At 56.6% G+C, this 23,649-nt stretch overlaps 1 protein-coding gene across 1 annotated transcript; it reads left to right on the top strand.

The window, feature by feature from the left end:
* Positions 1–2,593: 2,593 nt before the first annotated feature.
* On the top strand, positions 2,594–23,649 carry EHD1 (EH domain containing 1). The gene is made up of 5 exons (XM_032639793.1): positions 2,594–3,217; positions 6,773–6,870; positions 18,319–18,731; positions 21,041–21,205; positions 21,644–23,649. The coding sequence occupies exons 1-5, from the start codon at positions 2,814–2,816 to the stop codon at positions 22,166–22,168; spliced, it is 1,605 nt and encodes a 534-aa protein (XP_032495684.1). The 5' UTR covers positions 2,594–2,813; the 3' UTR covers positions 22,169–23,649.

Below are 23,649 nucleotides of genomic sequence, written 5' to 3'. Positions count from 1 at the left end.
GCTTTGAGGTCAAGCAGGCGACCCCCTCCTGCTAGCTGGGAGCAGTCTCCAAGGAGACTTAGTGGCACCCAAGGCAGGGTTTGGCAGTGTATGCGTGTGAATTTAAAGGAAGAAAACACTGGGAGTGGGGGAATGGGCATCATTTCTGAGGAAAAGGAAAATATTTGAACCCTTCTTCAACCTTTTGCCAGGGAACCAGCCAAAAACAAAGAGGAGACACCAAAAGTGAAATGGTTCATTCATGTTTTATGAAACTTTCCCACCCAACAGAATCTATCCTACACAGAAAAACAAAAAAGAAAGTAAGTTAGGACATTTTCACAAGCTGGGGCATTACTAGATATGGAAGCTGCCCAGGACCTAGGTGCCAACTCTGCGAAATTGGGGAAACAAATTTCCGCCCACTGGAGTCTCAGGAAGGAGAGAAATCCCTTCTTCCAATCCTTGAGTCCTTGGAGAAACTCAAGCAGCCATACATAACCAACAGGGGCTGGGTTTCATTTATAAATAACCCAAGAACATTTTGTTGTTTTCAGTTTTTTAGGGCTGGGTTTTCCCAGCACACAAGGCTCTAGGGAGATGTGAAAACCATGGCAGGTCAACATGAGAGCTGCTGGGACAAACTTGTGGAACCCTCATTCAGGCCACTAGACAACCACCTCTTTCAGTATCCTCAGCCTCGGGCCCTTCCCTGGAACATCCCAGAAATTACATCTCCGGGGTGGACCCTTCAAAGTGCCATGTAGGAGGTAAGTCCCTCGACTTCTAAGGCTGGCCCTGGAAGTCTCGACTGGGCCTGCCGGAGGCTCCTGGTCATCAGCTGGCACATAGCCTCTGGTGACAGCCCTGCCTAGGGGTCTCAATATCCCCGTTTAAGGAGAAAGCCAAAGAAAGAGTCTCATGGCTTCTGTGTTTTACTGTGATTGATGAAAAGAATACTAATGAAATCCCAAATAAAAGCAGGAAGTCAGGGACCTAAGACTGCAGACAGGGCTGGAATTACTCAGCTGCTCTCCAATGGTCAGGGAGGGGGAGGGAAGGCAATCGGTTTAATGTGATTTATTCCCTCAGAAGGCACTGAGACCTGATCCTACAAGGGGTGGGCGATCAGACCTCCCATCTGGCACTTCCCTGGCGGTCCAGCGGTTAAGACTCCATGCTTTCACTGCAGGGGCCGCGGGTTCGATCCCTGGTCCAGGAACTAAGATCCCACATGCTGCGTGGCGCGGCCAAAAAAATATTAAAACAACAGCAACAAAACTCTCATCTCGCCCCTTCTTGACTCAGCTCCCCTAATATTCTGCTTATTCTGTTTTGAGTTCCTCCCTCTGTCCTCTTAGACTACCAGCCTGCTTTATTCCCTGATAACAGGCACCCAGCCCTCAAGGCTCCCACATTTCCCAGAAGCCAGAAAGTTGGACATGAGGTCTCCAAGTTCCCAGGTGCCCCTTAGATCTGTCCATGAGCATCCACCACCCCCACCCCTGGCACTTTGGTGTCCTGATACTGGTTACATAACAATCCCAGTCTCCAAAGCTTTGACATCACCCACTGAAGATTCTCACCAGCCTGGACAGCCAAGGGGGCCTACATGTGCCCGGGGATGATGGTGGGGGAATGAGCCTAATGGAACAGCCAGGAACTGGTTAAGGGCAGGAGGAACAGGTCAGAGTAAAGCATGGTAACTGGTGGTGACCCAGAGAGGAAAGCGGAAGTATTTGGGTTTTTTAATTCCCCCTAAGTTCCCACAATATTTCACTGTTGCCCCATGTTTCCCCTCCACCCCACATAGGGAATTTCCGATTTCACTTCCTCAAAACTCTCGGCTTCCTCTTCACATCCCCCCGCCAGATGCAGCCTCTTTAGGGAGGCCATCTCTTTTCCCCCGCATGTTATATGTCATATGTGTCCTCCACTGCTAGTGTCCATCTCCCAATTCTTGGCCTGAGGGGAGCTCAGGCCTCTTGCTGCTGGTTGGTCTTTCCCCATCGGCCTCCTCCCTTCCCATCTTTCTTTCCCCAATCACCACCCCGCCTTGGATGTTCTACTCCCTCAGCTTCCTCCACTACTTCATTCCTGTCTCTCCCTCTCCCAAAGCAGATAAAAGATGAGGGGATGAGAGGGAGTGTCAGAGAAGCAGGGGCGAGAGGAGGAGGCAAGGAAGGGTGGTGCAGACAGGAGGCGCTGGGGGTTCTGAGCGAGTGGGAGGAGGAGGACCGTTCTTGGGAGAACTGCAGGTGGGGCGCGTATTCAGGGTACTGGGGTGTCTAACTGGGGGTCTCGCCGGGTATGGAAGGCGCGCAGACACTGGGACCTCCTCGCTCCGGACTCCCACTTCCAGCCTTCCCAGCCGCAGCACTCCCGCGAGCCGTCCCACAAGGGGCGGGGCGAAACAGGTGCGGTTGCCCCGGCACCCGGGCCGGGGCAAGCGGAACAACCGGCGCTCGCGAGATTTGGAATCGGCAAATGGGAGGTGGGGAGGTGGGGGAGGGGAAGACGTGGCGCAGAGCGCGTGGGCGGGGCTCCTCCTTCACCCCTTCCCAACTCCCCAACTCCCCGCGGCCCCGCGTGGCTGCGGTGCGCGCGCCCGACCGCGCGGCCCGGCCCTATAAAGGGAGCACGGCGAGGCGCGCGCTCCACTGCGCAGAGGGTGCTCCGTGGGCCGTGCCGTACGCCTGCGCAGTGCGGGCCGCTCCCCGCCCCCTGCCCCGCCGCTCCTCAGCCGGCAGGCCCGGCCCAGTTTCGGCTCCTCGCCCTCGCCCGGCTCTCAGCCGCCGCTCTGCCCTGCAGCAGCCAGCCCGGCCTCCGGCAGCATGTTCAGCTGGGTCAGCAAGGATGCCCGCCGCAAGAAGGAGCCGGAGCTCTTCCAGACGGTGGCCGAGGGGTTGCGGCAACTATACGCGCAGAAGCTCTTGCCCCTGGAGGAGCACTATCGCTTCCACGAGTTCCACTCGCCCGCGCTGGAGGACGCTGACTTCGACAACAAGCCTATGGTGCTCCTCGTGGGCCAGTACAGCACAGGCAAGACTACCTTCATCCGGCACCTGATCGAGCAGGACTTCCCCGGGATGCGCATCGGGCCCGAGCCCACCACCGACTCCTTTATCGCGGTCATGCATGGCCCCACCGAGGGCGTGGTGCCGGGCAACGCGCTCGTCGTCGACCCGCGGCGCCCTTTCCGCAAGCTCAACGCCTTCGGCAACGCCTTTCTCAACAGGTACCCACCCTTTGACCCGGGGGGCAGAGGGAGTGGCCGGGGTCCCGACCGTCCTGTGACCGCCGCCCCCGCTGTTCTTTGTCTCCGAGGCCCCCGCGAGACCCTTAGCGACCACTCCCTGAGACTGGGTCCCCTGCCGCTCCCCATAGAAAACCCTTACGAGGGGGTCTGCGAGTGCGCGTCGCTGGCTCCCCTAGCTCTGTCACCTACCCCCGCCCCAGAATTTTCCAGGTTATCGGTTTAACTCCCAACCCCCCTGGCAGATCCCAGACTCACTACTACTCACTACCCCTGGACGCACCTAATTCATTCAAACCAACCCCTTCACCCCTCCCTTCACGGGTCTGTTTCTTAAGTGTCACGGAAAACTACGGTGAAACTTTTAGCCATTCCCTTTGCTCGTGTGCTGTGCTGTGCCTCCCCAGGGACCGGTGGGAGAGGATCTGCTGTGGCCTGCTGAGTTTGGGGCGGCCTGCAGAAGCAGCAGACAGGGCGAGGACCAGCACTTCTCCCAGGGGCAGTTCCGAAGTTCCCGTGCTGCTTTAGGGGTTTCAGGGGTAAGGGTCTGTGCTGCCAGGGGGTTGGCCCTGGAGCCCTGGAATGAGATTCCGGCTGCTTAGACTCACTAGGATGTTCCCTAACCTACTTGGGCCTCAGTTTCCCCAGTTAAATGGGTAAAACCCTGATGAGGGTAATTCTCCGAGGTTCTAACCTTCACGATGCTATGAATGAAATGCATTGGCCTCCTCTCTCAGGAGTGCTACAGCCAAGTTCACTTTTCTCTAATGGAACTCCAAGGTCCTGCTCAATGGGGATTCTAAAATCCCTCCCCCCACCCCCAGGGGACATACCAAAGGACTTCACAAATTTGTCATTTCTGCCAAACCCCATTCAAGGAGTGACTCCACATGCCTTTCAAAGTCTCGTCTGGGGAAGAGCCTAGGAAAGAATCCTTGACTCTTGCCTTCCAGAAGGTCTCCGCCCTGTATGATCACATTCCTTTCCAGACACTGTCCAGCCGCACAGGGTAGACCAGCGTGCCCTCGATCCAGGCCAGTGACCAGGCCTGCCTCTGTGCGCAGAGTTGACCTTTAACGGAGAAGACAGGCAGTCTTCTGTTGTCTTTTTGCCTCTCTCAGGCATTTAAACCTGTCTTCCTGTTTCACGGCTGATGGCGTTTGTGAGTCAGGGCCAGAGTAAAGCCCTTTGGGTGAGACTCCTGAAGAGGCAGGGCTCTCCTAGCCAGGAGCCCGCCTCAGGGGATACTGGGGTTTGAGAATTGTTGTGCCTGTAGGTAGGCGATTGGCTGGCTGTCAGCTGGTGGGGGCCATACGGTCCAGTGGAAAGTCTGGCTGCTGCGCTGGGAATTCCAAGCATTATTAGGTCTGCTTTCCTGGAGAAATTTGGGAAGCTTGAAGGAAGGAGCTACATCTCCTGCTGTCCTTAGGTGTCCACTTTTGATTGTGAGAGGTGACCTTTTCTGTAAGGAGAAATGGGCGTATGACCTGTTTTCTGAATTTAGAGACCTAAAGTTTCAGAGCTGGGAGGGATCTTAGACATCAGCTAGGCAACCCCTACCTCATTCAGGAAACGGCGGCTCCCAGAGCCTAGCTGATTTGTCGAGTTCGCGAGCCGGTGAATGCAGTGCCAACTGTCTGCCTTTGTGCAGCCAGTTACCAGCTCCTGCTGCTTCCCCCTGAAAAAAAGAGCATTTCAGGGGTGCCGGGTCGAAGAGAGGCATCCTGACGATGCCAGTGCCACAGGACCCGAGAGCCACACTTTTATTTCCTTCTGCCCCACTTCATCTCCAGAGGGTCCCAGAACACTAGTAATGAATGGCCCTGCCGGAAGGGGCCCCATCAGCCAAGGGTTGGGGTGTGGGTTTGCACTGGAGCTGAGGCCCCCAGCTGTGTCAGCCTGTGTAGTACACCAGCGCCGCCCAGCCAGCCGGGGCACACAAAGGGGGCTTTTCAGTGGCTGACACAGCCTCTCTCGCACTCTTAAAGAGACTCGTTGAATCATGGACTGGACTTTCCGGCCTCTTCCCCCTAAGTGGCTGCTCTAAGGCTAGAATCAGAGAGAGCAGGAGGCAGGGCGCAACCACGGTATCCTAAGAGTATCCTGCGTAAACTCATTGCGTAACTGGTAACTTGTAGCTCAAGATGAAATCTGTGCGTCCTTGTTGGTGAGGAAACAGGATAGGATGCATCTGTACTGCCTGCTCCCTCTCGTATTTTCGGCCTCACTCCCCGGGCTTTGCAGAGCACCCGATCCGCAGAGATGTTAACTTACAAGGCCCTTCACAAGGCATTTTTATGTATGTTGCTTCTCAGAGCCAAGTCGTCTTGTTTTGGTTTTCTCTCCGCTGACTCCTTCCCCAGCAGGAGCCCCAGGTCGTGCAGTTCTTTACAGCACACGTGCTCTGCTGCTGGCACGGTGAGGATGAGGTCCAAGGTTTCTTCATCCTGCGGGTCAGCTGCTTCTGCTCTGTTGTGCTTGCAGGCAGTACCTCTCACCCTGGCCAGCTGCCCCCGCCTCTGGGCCGCGGGTCACTTGTGGTGTGGGACCAAAAGGGGAAGCTAGTCATGGCAGATTCCTAGACAATGGGTCAGTATTTTCTTTGCTCACAATACCTTTTCCAGAGAAGTTTTTAAAGGAGCCTTTTCTGTGTCCAGTCAAGAATCTCTGCTATCGGTTGGGATAGCCCTTGTTGTTCTGGGCTGTTCTAAACTCGGTGGGAACTCAGGCACACACAGCTGAGCCGTGGTCCGTGAGTTGCCAGCCTCTCTGTTTTTCTTCCTTCTGCCTTGACATTGAGAGAATGGTGTCTGTATTTCCCTGCCCCACCATGTACCAGCCTGCGTGGTCCCCTGGCTGTCAGCGGCTGCCCACTGCAGTCCCTTCACCTGAGCAGCTGGGTTGAAGGGAGGGCTGGTCCCAGCAGCAGTAGGACAGGACCATCTCTTGCAACGTGGAAATCTAGCCAAGCGGTTGAAAATTTTAATATGGAATTCCAAGGTCTCAGTTGTCACTCTTCTCTATTCCTTCTGCAATTGAATGGTGACCCTTGTGCAGGCTTGTGCAGTTTTCACTAACACGTCAGCAACTTGAAAGTTGAATTCTCGGGCTCTGGGAGAAAAGCTAAGTGAGGGAAGTGTTGATGTGGGTCAGTTGGAGCCTGCTGGTTGGATTCCCAGTTAAAACAATATATGCAATTTGCTGGTCACCCCTGGAAACTTTTTTTTTTTTTTTTTTGGCCTTGTGGCTTGCGGGATCTTAGTTCCCTGACCGGGGATGGAACCCGTGCCCCCTGCAGTGGAAGTGCAGAATGGAACCCGTGCCCCCTGCAGTGGAAGTGCAGAATCCTAACCACTGGACCGCAGGGAATTCCCACCCCTGGAAACTTAAGACAATAGAAAACCTCCTTTCCGTTCCTTTCTTCTGGAAAGGAAGCCAGAGGTGGAGACAAAGGAGTACAGAAATCACCGCTGTCCCATCTCGAGCAGCGATACCCGAGTCTTGACATCTCTCTTCTGGGCTCTTGCTCTCTTGCAGGTTCATGTGCGCCCAGCTGCCCAACCCGGTCTTGGACAGCATAAGCATCATCGACACTCCCGGGATCCTGTCTGGAGAGAAACAGCGCATCAGCAGAGGTAAACAGGCTCTGACACAGCCCAGGGCACCTGGTGTAGTCAGACGACTTCCATCTGACGTCTGTGACACGGACCAAATGCTGCCCAAGTCTCTCCCAGCCCAAGTGAGAACCCATTTTACATCAGCCTTGTATCTGCGTGGTACGCCGAGCCCAGTGGGGGCCGGAGCTTACTTTTTCCTTGGTTCCCTTTGCTGAGGTTACAAGAGCCGTCAGGGTGAGACAACAGCCAGTTTTATGTGGTTTTCAAGCTTCCCAGCCCCTGGGGCCTTCTGGAAAGGAAGGCAGGATCCTGGCTGGCCCTGAGGTCCCAGGAGATTGCTCCGTGTCTGGGCTTCAGATACCTCAGCCAGCATTGCTGTTCTGAATGAGCCCCTGGCTCCCCTGGGGCTCACTCACCTTAGTTTGTGTTTAAAAGCTTTGCCTCCCAGAGCTGTATAAATTCCTAGTGGGTCCGGCAGGACTGTGAGAGAACAGTTTGACTTGAAAGAGCCACAGCCAAAAGGAGAAGCTAGCAGGAATTTGTTAAACATGTTGGGCCTTGGAAATGTGTTTACATTTGCTTAGATGCTGGTCATCAGTAGCCTCCCTGGGTGCCGCGCGTGGCGTAAGGTTTTCATGCGGAGTGTTAGTGCATCAGGCCCATTCTAGTTGCGTAAACTCCTGTCTTGAGTGTGCCAAGCTTTTCTAAAGATCTGGTTCAAGATGCACCTGAACTGGGTTATATTTCTGCCACTGCCCCTTTTTGTAGAAGGGAGGGGAGCCTCGCGCCTGAATGCTCTCTGGGAGGAGCATGGGGGCCGGCTAAGAGTGGAGCCTGCAGCTGCAAATGTAAAAATGAAACGAGATCAGACTCAGGGGGTTGAGGACAAGTGGCCAGATTTGTTTATCATTAACTTGCGAATCTCTCCTGTACCCCCTTTCCCACCGGGCCGCCCAGCATTAGTGAGCTTTGCAGTTGAAGCCAGCAGCCTGAGATTTGGGAGGCAGTGTGTCTCTGCTGAGGCTGTGAGGGGGTGGGGGCCCCATTTTCAGTGCTGAGAAACCCTGCTTCTCTTTTTTTCCCCCGGCTTGTGGGCCCCTGCCAATAGGGGATTGCATCAGAGCATACTGAAACTGCTCTCTGTCTCTCAATCTGGTTTAAACTTTTATGTTCTCCACCCTGATGATAATGACACTTCTAGGGGAGGCAAGGGCCAGTTTTTTCTTTCTTACTGCTGTTATTGTTCTAACCTGGTTTTAAGAAAATGCCTGATAAACAAGGCTTTTGCCTTGTCATTTGCCAGAGCAAGGCTAGAAAATCTGAACAAGTTACTCTTTTCTTTTAATAAATTTGTTTATTTTATTTATTTATTTTTGGATGCATTGGGTCTTCATTGCTGCGCGCAGGCTTTCTCTAGTTGCGGCAAGCGGGAGCTACTCTTTGTTGCGGTGCGCGGGCTTCTCTTTGCGGTGGCTCCTCTTGTTGTGGAGCGTGGGCTCTAGGTGCATGGGCTTCAGTAGTTGTGGCACGTGGGCTCAGTATTTGCGGCGCACGGGCTTAGTTGCTCCACGGCATGTGGGATCTTCCCGGACCAGGGATCGAACCCATGTCCCCTGCATTGGCAGGCGGATTCTTACCCACTGCGCCACAAGGGAAGTCCCTGAATTAGTTACTCTTAAAGAGAAAGACCCACAAAAGGGAATTTATTCTCCATCTACCTCCAGGATTGAGCTATCCTGGAGGGACTTTCTTTGAGGCTCTGTAGAGTTATGTCTTTAATGACCTGGGGGAATACGCTGGGGAGGAGTTCTCCCAACTGGGAGCTATCAGATCAGATAGGTCAGTTGATGTGAACGCATCTTTGGATAAGGGACAATAATAGCTCATAAAAAGAGGCTTATCCTCCCCCAAATGCCACACTCCTTATATCCTTCAGAGCTGGCAGTTAGGGTGTTTGAGGGAGGTCTTCCCTGGTGGCGCAGTGGTTAAGAATCCGCCTGCCAATGCAGGGGACACGGGTTCGAGCCCTAGCCCGGGAAGACCCCACAAGCCGCGGAGCATCTAAGCCCGTGCACCACGACTACTGAGCCTGTGCTCTAGAGCCCGCGAGCCACAACTACAGAGCCCGTGCACCACAACTACTGAAACCCGTGCGCCTATAGCCCATGCTCCACACAAGAGAAGATGCCGCAGTGAGAAGCCCACACACCGCCACGAAGAGTAGCCCCCGCTCGCCACAACTGGAGAAAGCCCGTGCACAGCAACGAAGACCCAACGCAGCCAAAAATAAATTTTAAAAATAAATAAATACATAAAGGTACTTGAGGGAAAGCCTTAGGGTCCTTATGGCCCCTGTTGAACTCAGAAACAGCAGTTTTCCACCAGTGCTGTGAAGTTCCCCTGCTGGGCTGTCTTTGACACTTCAGCCTGGGGCCTTAGTCTCAGCAGACTGAGGAGTTGGGAGTGCTGGGGTGTTTCCCTCCCCTGCCTCCCCTTCCCTCTGCTTCCTTACCGCATTAGTAGAAAGGCAGGCAGTGGTGTCCAAACTTGCTCTCTGTGGGACAGGCACCAGAGCAGTGCCTCAGCGTGCTCTCCAGTCAGATGCAGGGTGCATCTCACTGGTGGGGACCAGACAGTCCTGGCCCGCAAGTTACCCATGTAGATGGCAGATACTCGGAGGAGGAAGCCAGCGGGAGACTGCCTGTATTCCCCCGCAACCCTGCTCCCTTACAGTGTGGCCCCTCTGGGTCCCTGGCAGCCAGGGACCTTCCCCCACCCATCATGGGCAGGAAGAAGGAGGTTGGCTTAAAGACAAGTGCATCACTCTCATTGGAGGAGGGCTTTCCTCTTGTGCAGTAGAGATCTTTCCTTCCGTAGCCCTGGAGGTCTTGGTGTAAAGTGTTCTACTAACAGTTACCAAGTTGGGATTTACCGTGGGATGTGTTTGGAGTCAGCGTTTTATCAGTGGAGAAGAAAGACCACGGGGCGGTACCTCTTAGACGTGCTGGGTGTGGCCTCTGGGGTGGTGTTCTCCAGGTGGACACAGAAGGGGTAGGTCTCTCCTTCTTGGAGACCCCATTCATCTGTCATTGCAAAGGTCCCATGTCACCTGGCAGAGGAAGTCAGAGTAGGACAATGTGTTCCAGGCTCCCTGGCGGCCACCTCTCTGCTCCCTTTGCTGACGGTATGGAAGGCAGGTGTTTCCCTCTCAAAAAGATTGGGCCAACAGAAAATGTGTGTCCTGGGCAAGCGGCATGCATTTCTGTGGTCTGTCGACCTCATTCCCTGGAAGCAGAGCATCCTTCTGGAGGCTGCGTAGACGTTAGTGTCACTAATTACATTTACTTCCAGTTCCCACCCTCTCTGCCTAGCCCCTCCTGACTTTTTCCCCTTTCCCCACGGTGCCTAATGTGTGCAGGAAATACTGTGCGGAAAGATAAGGTAAGGCCTGAGCAGGCACAAAGCAGTCAGGATACACCCAAGGCTCTGCAAGAGACCCCTGAGAATTGCTCCAGGGAAGAGTAGGAGCCTCTGTGGGGTCTTGGGCTGCGCCTCCCCGTTGTGCTCATCTCCTGAGTGCCTTTAAAGATAAAGTTCTCTTGTGTCAGCAGAGAAAGGTGACCTGCGGGGACAGTGTTCATTCTTGGACGCTGCCCGTGATAAAGGGCATTCCAGAGGGCAGCTGGGGCCCGGCGGAGCTGGTGCCTTGGGCTCCCAGGCTGCCGGCCGCCGGCCCAGTCGTGGCAGGACCTGGGAGGGAGCAGGTCTTCCCATGTGGGTCCTCTGTGGGCAGCGGCCGGAGGCTCTCTGATGGAAGCTTCAGCCCGGGGGCAGGGGCCTGGCCGGGGCACCCCCGCCATTGTCACTGCGAGGCTGTGAGCTGAGCTGTAACTTTTGGGCCTCATTTTCCCCCACGGGAGTCGAGTCAGCAAGGTCGAGTTGTTTCAGCTGGGACTAGGAGACGGAGCCCGGCCAGCCTCATGCCTGGCTCTCTGCTGGCCTCTGCCATGGGAACCAGGCCCACTCGCTTATCGCAGCAGCTGCATCTGTGAGGAAGCTGCTCCTCTTCAGATGAGGAAACGGAGGCTTTGCAAAGTTAAGTAGCCCAAGAGGACATAGGCTAGCACAAGTTGGTGCTGGGATTTGAACCCAGCACAGTCCGTGCTCACGCCTCAGTGTGCTGAAGACCGGTGCTCTGGGCTGAGGAGCTCCGAGAGCTTGGCTCGGAAGAGCCCTTAGCCCTGCCAGGCCGGTGCTGTGCCGGGCTCAGCTCTCCCGGAATGCCCAGAGGCCACACTGCTTTTCTCCCCGCCCGAGATCAGACTCCCAGTCCAGAAATGGGCCTGAGATTCAGGGCTTTGAACAGCAGTGCTGAGACCTGCTTTTTTTCTCCCTATTCTCTGCCTCCAGCTGGAAATTCCCACCCCTGCCCCCCCAACCATCCATGGACAGACCTTAGGAGCCCTGGCTATGGCTGGCCGTTCCCCTGGGTTGTCCCCCCTGCTGACTATCCCTGGATCCCAGGCTCCATCCAAGCTCAGGAGCCATCTGGCTTAACAGTCGGGTAGGGGCTCCCTGGCCCAAACCTGGAGCCCTCTGACCCACAGGTGTCCCTTCCTGCTGACCACCTCCTGAGATGCCCCAGCCCTAAAAGCCCTCCATGCCAGCGTTTCACGTTTCTCTGGGGTTTTCTGCACCCCAGAGAATGGCTCCATGAGGCTGCCTTAAAAGCCTTGTGCAAGGCCGAGCACAAGGCTGAGCCCTGCGTCCCTCCTGGGTTCCCAGCACCCTTAGCACAGGTGACGACAGAGGTTCGAGTCCCAGATCAGTACTTAGGAGCTGGGGGCCCTAGGGAGTTGCTGCACCCCTGGGAGCCGCATCAATAGAACAGGAAGAGCAGTACCAGCCTCTTGGTTCTTGTCAACAATTGCACGAATTTACGTGTGTTAATAAGCTCCTACCCTAGTGCCCACTGCCCAGTTCAGTGTCCAACAAATGTCAGCTGAATTAAATTACACTGAAAAACCCAGCGATTCTCAGACTTTGATGAGGAAGACCTTTCTCTGAATAACAGCTCGTGGAGGCTGGAAGAGAGGGAAGCGTTGGCTCAGCAGGGGCTTCCCTTCAGACTCCAGGACCTCCTCTGGTGGGGGCCCAGCCTCCGCACAGCTACCGTCCTCAGGGCCTTCCTCTCGTCGCCTCCCCACCAGCCCCCCCACTGCCCCTGTCCAGCTCTTGGCCGCTCTGCCCGCGGGAGGTTGGACCAGCCCCTGCTGGCGCCCCACCTGTTCCCTGGCAGCTGCCTGAGCGCCTGCGAACGCTCGGTTTATATTTGGGATACGAGGCATTCTTCACGCGTTAGAAGCCGTCGTTGCCTACACACCCATCGGAATCTGAGCTTCTTGGGCCCAAATACAAATCCTGTGAGTAAAGGACCGCAAACGTTTACAAAGCACTTACAGTGGGCCAGGCACTCACTCGCTCACACAGCGGAAACCTGCCGTCTTCACGTTGCAGTTGAAGAAACAGAGGCTCGGAGAGTAGAAGGTTCAGGCCTGATTCCAGAGTCCTTCTGCCCTTCCCCCGGTCTCCCCTGCCGCTGCCCCCCACCACCCCGTCCTTTGTTGCTGATTTCTAGGCCAGATTTATTGAGATCTGTGTTATATATGGTAAAATTCACCCAATGCACCAGTCGTGTAACCACCACGACAACCAAGATACAGAGTTTCCATCACCCCAGGAAGTCCCCTTCACCCCTTTATAGTCCCTCATCAGGCAACCACTGATCTTTGCCCCTAAAGTTGTACCTTTCCAGAATGTCAGAAATGGAATCAGACAGTGTGAAGCCTTTTGTGTCTGTCTTGCACTTAGCATGTGCTTTTGAGGTTCATCTTTTCTTTGAGAGTCTGCCGTTCATTCCTTTTTGTAGCTGTTGTACCCTGTGATACGGATGTACCATAACTTGTCATCCATTCTCCTATTGAGGGGCATCTGGGTTTCCAGTTTGGGGCAGTTTTGAATAAAGCTGCTATAAACATTCGTGTAGAGTACAAATTTTAATTTCTGTTTCTTTTTTTCTTCTTTTTTTTTTTTGGCCGCGCCTCGTGGCACGTGGGACCTTAGTTCCCTGATCAAGGCTTGAACCCGTCCCCCCGCACTGAAAGTGTGGCGTCTTAACCACTGGACCGCCAGGAAAGTCCCAATTTCTCACTTTCTCTTGGGTAACTGCCTAGACGTGGGAGGCCCCTTTGTCCCAACCTCTGTGCCTCTGGAAGGGTCCTTCCCTTAAGAACGTTAGCTTAAGGAAGCTCAGAACAAGTCCTCACGGTGTAGATTCTTAGCTCTTTAATCTCTCTTGCGCTCCTGCACCCCTTCCTCCCAGCCCCGGCACGGGTTAAGCGTGGTGATGGGAGCCGTGGCAAGAAACGCAGAGGCCCACGCAGGTTGAATGGCAGGAAACAAAAGTCGATTGGAGACAAACCCTCTATTGTTTGCATTCTAGAAACTTCTGGAGTGTCTGAAGCAGCGTTTCCCCCAGCTACCGCAACTACCTGTGTTTGGAGGGTGCTGGGCTAGGGCGAGGACACATCACAACTGCTCCCCCTTCACCTCGGTGTCGGAGGGTGGGAAGGCAGACCCGGTGAGGAGGGCAGCCAGCACTGCAGAGGCAGGACCCCTGGAGCACCCGGGCCCTGCAGGAGGCTTGGTGGGAACAGAGCCAAGGTGAGAGGCAGGCTTGGGCCTCCCGTCTACACAGCCCGTGTAAAATATGCATAACGTAAGATTTACCATTTTAACCTTTTCTTTTTTTGTGGTACGCAGGCCTCTCACTACTGTGGCCTCTCCTGTTGCGGTGCACAGGCTCCGGACACGCAGGCTCAGCGGCCATGGCTCACGGGCCCAGCCGCTCCGCGGCACGCGGGATCCCCCCAGACTGGGGCACGAACCCGCGTCCCCTGCATCGGCAGGCGGACTCTCAACCACTGCGCCACCAGGGAAGCCCCATTTTAACCATTTTTAAGTGCACGGTTCAGTGGCATTAAGTACATTCTTATTGTTGTACAAACATCACCACCATCACCTCCAGAACTTTTTTTCTCTTCTCAAACTGAAACTCTGTCCCCATCAAGCTACAACTTCTCTCCCCCTCCACAGCCCCTGGCCCCCACCGTTCTACTTTCTGTCTCTGGATTCCACGTCATACCAGTGGAATCATCCCCTGTGACTGGCTTATTTCATCATTTCATAATGTCTTCAAGGTCCCAGAACTTTCCGAGCCAGAGCTTGTCTCTTATCAGTGCTGGCTTTTACTCCCGTCGCAGGGTCAGCCCTTTCTCTCCAGTTAACCCGCTCCGGCTGTGTTGTCTGTGTCCTTTGTGGGTGTCCGCACCTCACAACTGCCCCTCCCGAGGCGGATGAAGCTGCAGCATGGTGTCCGCACCTGGTGCGTGGCTGTGGTGTCCTCGTCACCGGGCGCCCGTGCCCTCCTGCTTCTGCCGAGGAGTTGCCGTGCATTAGGTGATGTCTGATGCCTGGTCCTGCCGCCGAGGCCAACCTCTAGGTTAGCCCAGAGCCTGAAGGCCCAGTGCCTGGGGCAGTGCTGGGGGCGGGATGCTCCTCTCTGGATGTGTCCCTGGTCCCTGCACTCGTCACCTGCCGCCGAGCCCCAGGCTTATGGTGGCCGCTGGGCTGCCTGGCCAGTGTGGGGACTCGGTCGATGCTCTCTCGGTGCTGCAGATGTGGGTCAGTCCAGCCTTTGTTGCCTGTGGAGACACGCGGGCCGAGTGAGGGGTTGGCGGGCTGAGGGGTGTCACGTGGGCCTGGGGAGGCTGCGGCCATGTGGTAGGACATGGTCCTCCACCTGTGAAGACATCGCACGAGCCTGAGCCTTGCGACCCTCTGCATGACCTGTGGGCGTGCCTGGCCAGCCACCGGCTCTCTCTCCCCAAAAGTGTGAGCACTTTCCATATAAACAGGAAATTTCATTCACCTACAAAAAAATGGGCTTAGCTCTGTTGGCTCCAACTTGAGGTGTTGGTGAGTAACTGGGTTTGCAGGCAGGGCCATGCGGGGCGCTCGCTCTGGCTCGGGGCTCGTGGACCCGGTACCTCATTCATAGGCTCCTCCTCTCTCTCCTCCCCCTCCCCCTCCTCTCCCCCCATCATATGCACACACACACCCCCACCCCCACCCCCCGCCGCCACTGGGGGATGGGAGGAGTGAGGCCACACTGGGTGGAGTCGGGGTGGGGGGGTGGTGACCTCGGCTCCCTGCATGCAGTCCTCACTCCCTGGCCAAAGCTAACTTGGCCTCGAGCCCAGCGCATCAGGGCGCCCCTGTTCCCAGTGCCTCGGTTTCAGCATTGCCGCCTCCCCAGCTGTGTGAATCTGCGGTTTGAACTTGCGGTGGTCTGAGGACAAACAGTCTGACGAGGGGAGAAGTTGAGCCTCATTGTTGCTGAGAGCAGCGGTTCATTCCTGAGTCATCGTTTTTTCAGCGCTGACCTGCCGTTCCCAGAGCTGCCATTCCCAGAGCCGGCCATAAAAGGCGGTGGCGGCGAGGCCGGGCTGGCCCTGCTCCCTGCCCGCGTCCCTCGGCCTGCTCCTTGTGTCCAGGGACGTAGGGACCTTGTACTTTGGAACCAGCAGCCTGGTGGTGGCTGGTGGCGGGCGTAGGAGTAACCTGGCCCCTGCTCCTTGCCTTCCCACGTCCTCTGAGTGTGGGGAATCTGGTAGCCCGGCCGTTTCCCTTGTCTGCATGGGCCTCTGGAAGACTGATGGCTCCCCTGCCCAGGCTCAAGTTCAGGTTCACAGGGGCTTTGCTGCCACCAACTCCACTGCTATGCTGTTAAGAAGTTAGGGACTTCCCTGGTGGCGCAGTGGTTAAGAATCCGCCTGTCAATGCAGGGGACATGGGTTCGAGCCCTGGGAAGATCCCACGTGCTGCGGAGCAACTAGGCCCATGTGCCACAACTACTGAAGCCCATGCACTTAGAGCCCGTGCTCTGCAACAAGACAAGGCACAGCAAGGAAGAGTAGCCCTCGCTCGCCACAACTAGAGAAAGCCCGCACACAGCAGCGAAGACCCAGCGCAGCCAAAAAGAAATAAATACTTTTTAAAAAGCAGGCTGTTTCCCCCTGTGCTGCGACGGGAACAGGTTGCCCTGGAGAGGCCACAAGCTAGATCCACAGAAGCCATGCATTCGGGGTTTTCCTTGAGGTTCGGTGTCTTGCCATGAGGACAACACTGGCCTCCAGCCTCAGAGCCAGGCTGATCATTTGTCACCTTAGTTTCTGATCAGTGATGCAGCCCCAGCCCCTCAGCCCTCGTTCCAGGGGGCCCTGCCTCTTCTCCCCATCCTGGGCCTGCCTGACCCACGGGTGTCGCTCTGGTGCTGGGGCCTGTGCTGGGAACGTGTCACCTCATTTAATCCTCCCTGCGATCTTAGGAGGAGGAATTATTATTTGACTTTTACAGAAGAAAAAGTGTTAACTCCGAAGTTAAGAATTTGGGGTCACAGAGTCAGTGGCTGGAGCTGGGAGTTAAATCCAGGGCTTTCTTACTAAAAGCCTGTGTTGTTTCTGAGTGCTTGGGTGCAGGGAGAGGCCTGCAAGGCTGCGGCTTCAGGCGCGCAGACAGCTCTGGAGCCCACTTGGACCTGGGGACGGGGTGGCTGGAATGTTTGTCTAACCAGGCACAGCTTCACCCCAGGCACGCCCCACACGGGGGGTGTTCCGGCCGGAGTGGAGGTGGCCTCGTGGGCTGTCTGTGGACTCCCATTCAGCCCCGGAGGCTTGGCAGGATGGCTCAGCCCACGCCTTACAAGAGGGGCGGTGAGGGCTGCCCTCCCCGTGGCTCCTTGAGTCACTCTGGGCCTTTTGTTGACACTTGGTCCTTTTCTTTGGTCTGCCCTCTACCTGCTGCTTTTCTGTTTCCTGCCATCTAGAGAAGGCATGTCTAAATCCCAGCCTGGTGGCGGTGGAGGGTTGGTTTTGGCCTGCTTCTGGGCAGCGTCCCAGGCTCTTCTCTATAGGAGTGGCTCTCTGGCTCCTTCTCAGGGGCATGACTGTGCTCTGGCAAGGACGCAGTGGTTCCTAAGAGGGCCAGCCTGCATTGGGGTTGTCCTGTGGCCTGCCGGTGAGGAAAAAGGGGACTTGCCCGGAGTCACCCAGAGAGATGGCGGCTTGGGGGCTGGGACCCAAGCTTCCCAAAGACTCTTGGGCCATTGTTTCCACATGGTCTACTATTCCTTAGTAGTCTCAAAAGGTGAGAAACAGAATTTTCTCTTCCTCTGGGGACAGTGCAAGAAGTGGAAACACTTTGGGGTGGCATAATTATAAAATAGGCTACAAATTAAACCACTGTTGCAGAGACCCACAAATCCATGGGCTTTTAAATCAGGTATCTGATAGTTTGTGTGAAATACAATGGTCCAAGGCCATCCTGAACCCAGGGTGGTTATTCCAGCTCCTGCCCTCACACCTGCATTCCAGTCCTTGGGAAGGGAGAAGAGGACAAAGGGCTGGTGCACCTTTTCTTTGCTTCTTCATTTCTGCTGCAGAGAGGCTGGGATATGCAGTTTTAAGCTGGGGGGCCGTGAATCGAGCTAAAACTAGACAGTTCTGTCAGCAGTCCTGCTGCAGACGGCCGGTTCACCAACGGCCTTAATTGTTGGCAGGAAACAGCACAGAATAGAGTTGGGAGCTGGAGCTTAGTCCAGTCGCTTCATTTTAGAGAAGCGTTTAAGACCTAGAAAGGGGAGGTGGTTTGCAGTACTTAATAGGCCTGTAGAGCAGGGGTCAGCAAACGTTTTCTCTAAGGGTCAGAGTGTTAAATTTTCGGCTTTGGGGGCCTCATGGTCTCTGCCACAACTGAGCTCTGCTCTTGTAGCTCAGAAGCAGCCAGAGAGTACAGATGAGCCGGCTGTGTTCCAGTAAAGCTTTATTTCTGAAAACAGGTAGTGAGCCAGACCTGGCCCCCGAGCTGTAACTTGTAGGGAATGAATGAGAGTCCTGCAGAACAGGGAGCCCAGCACATAGCACCGGACAAGCAGCAGCTGTAGGTCGTCTTACTGCTGTTAACTGTCGCTGCTGTGCAGGGGCACCCAGCCAACAGCCCCCAAATCTGTTCTTCCCGCCCGGTGTTGAGCTGTGCTGCTGGGGTCTCCTCCTCACTCTTGCCATAGTTCGACCCACTTTAGAGCGTGGACTTTGTGACTTCCCTTGCATTATTTATTCGTTAAGTGCCTCTTCGTGCCAGGTGCTGTGTGGGTGAGGGTGTCACCACGGTGGGTACGGAAGTAGGGGAGGCCTGATGAACCTGCCCTCAGGGCACTGGGCTGTCCACAGAAGTACATTCTGGAAATTTAAATGACCCCAGGCTGAGAAGTACCAGGCCAAGTCAGGCACGGGAGCCATCGGACCACCTGGCCCCTGGCGCCCCCAACTCGCCCTTCTCTTCCCGCAGGTTACGACTTTGCGGCCGTTCTCGAGTGGTTCGCTGAGCGGGTGGACCGCATCATCCTGCTCTTTGATGCCCACAAGCTGGACATCTCCGACGAGTTCTCGGAAGTCATCAAGGCGCTCAAGAACCACGAGGACAAGATCCGCGTGGTGCTGAACAAGGCCGACCAGATCGAGACCCAGCAGCTGATGCGGGTCTACGGGGCCCTCATGTGGTCCCTGGGGAAGATCATCAACACCCCCGAGGTGGTCAGGGTGTACATCGGCTCCTTCTGGTCCCACCCGCTCCTCATCCCCGACAACCGCAAGCTCTTCGAGGCCGAGGAGCAGGACCTCTTCAAAGACATCCAGTCTCTGCCCCGCAACGCCGCCCTCAGGAAGCTCAATGACCTGATCAAGCGGGCGCGGCTGGCCAAGGTAAACCCAGGCTGGGAACGCAGCCCCAGGGGGCTCTGGGATGGCCACTCGGGGCCCCGGGATTGGATGCCCAAGACCCAGCCCTGCAGACCCATGGCTGCACCGTGCCACGCCTTGTCTGAACCCGTCCTCTTGTGCCCCGGTGGGAGCAGCCTTTTCCTGAGATTCTTTTTAGCACATATAAGCGTCAGATAAGAAGGTACCCCTGTGCCGGGGGCAGCCTGGGGGGTGGAGAGTGGGGGGGATGCTGCTCGAGGGCTCATCCGTTTCCCCCCAGGTCTGCCGAGCACTGGAGTGCACGCAGCATGTGCTGGGTGCTGGGGACGCAGTGGGGACTGACAGGTCCCCACCCTCCTAGCACTTGTCAGCCGTACAGGGGAAAGCAGAACACATAAAGAAAAAGAAAGTACGATTTATTTGTATTGTCTCGGGATCGGCCTGGGATGAGCTGTCCTGGGAGGGTGGGCTAGCCTGGGGGGCCTCGGGCGGGAGACGATGCTTAGGCCGAGACAGGAGGTAGTTAGTGGAGAGATGGGGCGCAAACCTGCGGGCCCAGGGAGAGCGCTGATGGCCTCTGGCCCAGAGGCCTTGCAAACCATCCCTACTCTTCCGTGGAAGCACAGGGCCTGCTGGCACCTGTGGACAGCATCTGAATTGCTCAGGAGTTTGGAGTCTCGGTGCCTGGCCGAGCACTTCAGCGGGACCCCGGGGGGGCTGGGGCTGGGGAAGGAAGGGTAATGCCGCCGGTGGGCCCTTCAAACACTGAGGAGCAGAGCACGTCCCCTTAGGACACGATTTTGAATAGTACTGCATTGTGAGGCTCCCTTCTGTGTAGCCCAGAGGCTCTGGCACTCTGCCATGGGCCAAACACAGTGGCCCAGGGCACCCTACACTGTCTTGAGGGCTGGAGTCAGGTGGCTTTGGGTGCCCCCTGGCCTGAATAACAAGAAGTGACCCTGCATCCTTCACCCCCGGCTGTGTCTCCTCTGTGGTTACCCAAAGTGCTCCAGGACCAGCAGGTTGGAACTCACTAGAAGCATAGGTTCTGAGGCCCCACCTCTGCCCTACTGGACCATAATCTGCATTTGGACACAGTCCCCTGGTGACCTGTGTGCAAAGTAAAGATGCCCGCACCCTGCTCTGGAGGGCACAGGGCTGCACGTTTCTGTAGATATCTCACTTCTGGAAGCTTCATGATGAGTGGAACTGGTTCTGAGAAAGGAGCCCATGAGAAAATCCACATACCTGGCTCCTGGCCTCGAAGGGCCAAGCGATGTCCTGAGCTGAAGGGGAAGAGGTGGTGAGTGGAGGAGAGACTGGCCTCCTGTTTTCCAGTCCAGCCTCTGCTCAGCCTCAGGGCAGCACAGCTCCCCTCCTTCCCCTCCAGCCCCTCTCCCGGCAGGGCTTCCAGTGCTCTCATTGCTCAGCCTCCCTCCAGGACGGAACAAAGGGCCGATTTCAGGCCCTGCCTGCTCATTTACAGAGATGGTGTATAATCGCGTGGCCCTTGGGCACATTGAGTCACCCTGCCTGGAAAGCCCCAGCCTCTCCAATCTTGTCCTGCACCTGCTGTTTTGAGACTGTTTCCTTTTCCTGGACTGAGTCGCTCTCTCTGCTGGCCTGTGATGGGCAGAGCTGTGACTGTGACTCTGTGACCAGCCTGCTTCCCTGGGGCAGTTCTCAGCCAGGTCGCAGCCCACGGCAGACAAGGTCAGGCCAGTGGAGAGGTTTTTTGGGGGGTGGAGCTGGCAGTCTGGGAGAAGGGGGTGTGAGGCTGGCTGGCTGCAGCCCTCCTCGGCAGGACGTTGCTTGGCAAGGCAGAGGGATTTGAGGGCTGTGCCTTTGCCAGGTTGCCAGAGTTACTGGCCCGCTGTGGGGAAGGGAAGGATGTGCCACCCTTCATTGGCAGATGTCTACCCAAGGTACTGCGTAAAGCCTGAAACATCTGGGGAAAGCCTTGTGGGATTTTCCTAACCCTTAGTCATCCCCGAGGCTGTCAGGATGATAAAGTGGGGCATAACTCAGGCTGTGTTGGAGTTCATGGCACCCGCATCCACAGACTTGTATAAGCAGGATGGCACGGCTCTGCCCGGCTTGGTAGGAATGCGCTCAGTGTCTCTGATGTGCAGAGGAGCCATCGGGGAGGGCTGTGCGTGCCAAGAAATGGTAAGAACACGGGCTTTGGGCTGCTGCTGTGCTTAGCTGTCCCGGGTTACAGTCCAGCTTTGCAGGGCGGCACAGGTGCAGGCCACGCTCCCAACAAGGTGTCCAGGAAGCACCCGACACCCACCCCTTCTCTGTCTTCACAGGTCCACGCCTACATCATCAGCTCCCTCAAGAAGGAGATGCCCAATGTCTTCGGTAAAGAGAGCAAAAAGAAAGAGCTGGTGAACAACCTGGGCGAGATCTACCAGAAGGTTGAGCGGGAGCATCAGATCTCCCCCGGCGACTTCCCCAGCCTCCGCAAGATGCAGGTACGGCTGCCCCTCGGATGGGAGTGGGTACGGCTGGGGCACTGGGGCGGTGGTTCTGGAGGGAACCCCGGCTCCATGGGGCGGGGCCTCCCAATGTGAAAGCGGCCCGATTAATCACCAGCGCCCCACCCCGATCATCGGAGAAGTTGACCCAGTCCGTGACACCTCACAGGGGAATGTGGTGACTCACCCGGAGGGGGAGGGGGAGGGCGGGGCTGCGCCAGGCACCCCAGCCTCCTCCCAGTTAATCCTCACCACAGTCCTGCACGGAGGGGACTATTTTTACCTCCGACTTAGAGAAGGGGGAGCCAAGATGTTAAGTGGTTGGGGCCGTGACGCGGAGCCAGATCTTTCTGCTCGGGAACTCTTGCTGCACCCTCCGTGCCGGAGCCCGGGAGGGGCCGACCCAACCCTGTCCTTCCTCCACTCCCACCACAGGAGCTCCTGCAGACCCAGGACTTCAGCAAGTTCCAGGCCCTGAAGCCCAAGCTGCTGGACACGGTGGACGACATGCTGGCCAACGACATCGCCCGGCTGATGGTGATTGTACGCCAGGAGGAGTCCCTGATGCCTGCCCAGGTCGTGAAGGGCGGTGCTTTCGACGGCACCATGAACGGGCCCTTCGGGCACGGCTACGGCGAGGGGGCCGGCGAGGGCATCGACGACGTCGAGTGGGTGGTGGGCAAGGACAAGCCCACCTACGACGAGATCTTCTACACACTGTCGCCCGTCAATGGCAAGATCACAGGCGCCAACGCCAAGAAGGAGATGGTGAAGTCCAAGCTTCCCAACACGGTGCTGGGGAAGATCTGGAAGCTGGCCGACGTGGATCGGGACGGGCTGCTGGACGACGAGGAGTTCGCCCTGGCCAACCACCTCATCAAAGTCAAGCTAGAGGGTCACGAGCTGCCCGCCGACCTGCCTCCGCACCTGATCCCGCCCTCCAAGCGGAGGCACGAGTGAGCGGCCCCTACTCCCAGCGGCCGGCCAGGCAGAGGCTGCAGGGGAGGGGGTGGCCGGCAGTTCCCAAGACCATAAAGACGGCGATGTTTCCTCAGCTCGCAAAGGAAAACCACCACCTTTATCTTAAGGCTGCTCCTGGGGAGGCAGGGGTGATACTCGTAGGTCAACGGTGGAATTTTGTGCATAAGAACCATGGATATTTTTAATATATAACGTTAGAGGCAGCGTTGTTTCTTGCCTCCTCCTCCGGCCAGCAGCCCCACACACGCACAGCCTCTGTACCTCCTGCCGGGGAAGTCGCCTGGCTCGCCCGTCCTGCAGCTGCGGCCGGCGTGTAGACAGGGACGCGGACGCGGGTCCCGGCTGTTTCAGGCTGAGTCGCTCGGCCAGTGGCTTCCTTCTCCACCCGGCCCTGCCCCCGCCTCTGCTCCCAGATTCAGTTGGTTCTTCTTGTGCCTTCCTCCTTCCGTTCGCAGCGGCCCCCTGTCCACAGGCCCTGCCTTCGCTCTCGTGTCCCCTGGCTCAACAGTCACACGAGCCAGGCCCAGCTGCCTGTTTGCGGGGAGTCCGGGGGACGGGTGGGTGTGAGAGAACATCTTCCAGAGAAATACATAAGCTAGTTTTTGTTCTCTAAAGCGACACCTTTCATACTTGACTGAATTTTCCAGTAAGTTCCCAACCACTTGTTCAGAAGCTGTGATTTTTGTCTCCTTCCCCACGCTCCAGCCAGGGGACAGCTCCACTCAGGAGCCGTTAGATGTGGGGTGCGTGCAGAGCACACCCTGCCGGAGACCCCAGAGGCGGTGTTTCCTGCTTCACCCTCTCACTTTCCTAGGACATTCTGGTACACCTCTCTGTCCCACCCTTGGTGGGCGGTGGGTCCTCACGAACCTGGTGTGGCTTGGTGCTCCAGCCCGGGCCTGGTGGCCAGACAGAGGGACCAGGGACAGCCCAGCCCCTTCCCCCTCCCACCTGACTTCCTCCCGTTGAGCAAAGGAGGGCAGTGCTCCACGTGGATGTCCTAAGTATAGTGGCCCCCAGGCTGAACAGCTCGAAACCCGAGCCAGCCAGCGGCCACTCTGCTTTGCCTCCACTGGGCTGTTGGGGGCCTGGACATACCTGTCGGCCAGTGGTCAGCCGCCGGGGCCTGGAGCCGTCATCACAGAGCCACTGTGGCGGGGAGGGGGGTGGGGAGCAGGCTTCCCAGCAGGCACGCCCTCGGGGGTCTCAGGGACTCCTCCACTCTGACCTCTGACCCCGGCCCACCCTCCTAGTGCTGCTTGCTAGGCCTCTGCTGGGCCCGAGTCTCCAGGAACTGGCCATGTTACCTGCAGCCTCGGCCCACCATCCCACACCGTGTCCTCGATGGGAATTCACTGTTTACGGTGCAGTGGCTTAACCACACTTGCCTGTGGGAAGGAAAAGCAAACTGAAGACCGGACTTTTTTTTCTTGCATTAATAAAAGTTTAACTGTGCTGAA

Source organism: Phocoena sinus, chromosome 8, assembly GCF_008692025.1.
Source record: "Phocoena sinus isolate mPhoSin1 chromosome 8, mPhoSin1.pri, whole genome shotgun sequence".
NCBI lineage: Eukaryota > Metazoa > Chordata > Mammalia > Artiodactyla > Phocoenidae > Phocoena > Phocoena sinus.
This window is presented reverse-complemented; position numbering and strand designations above follow the sequence as displayed.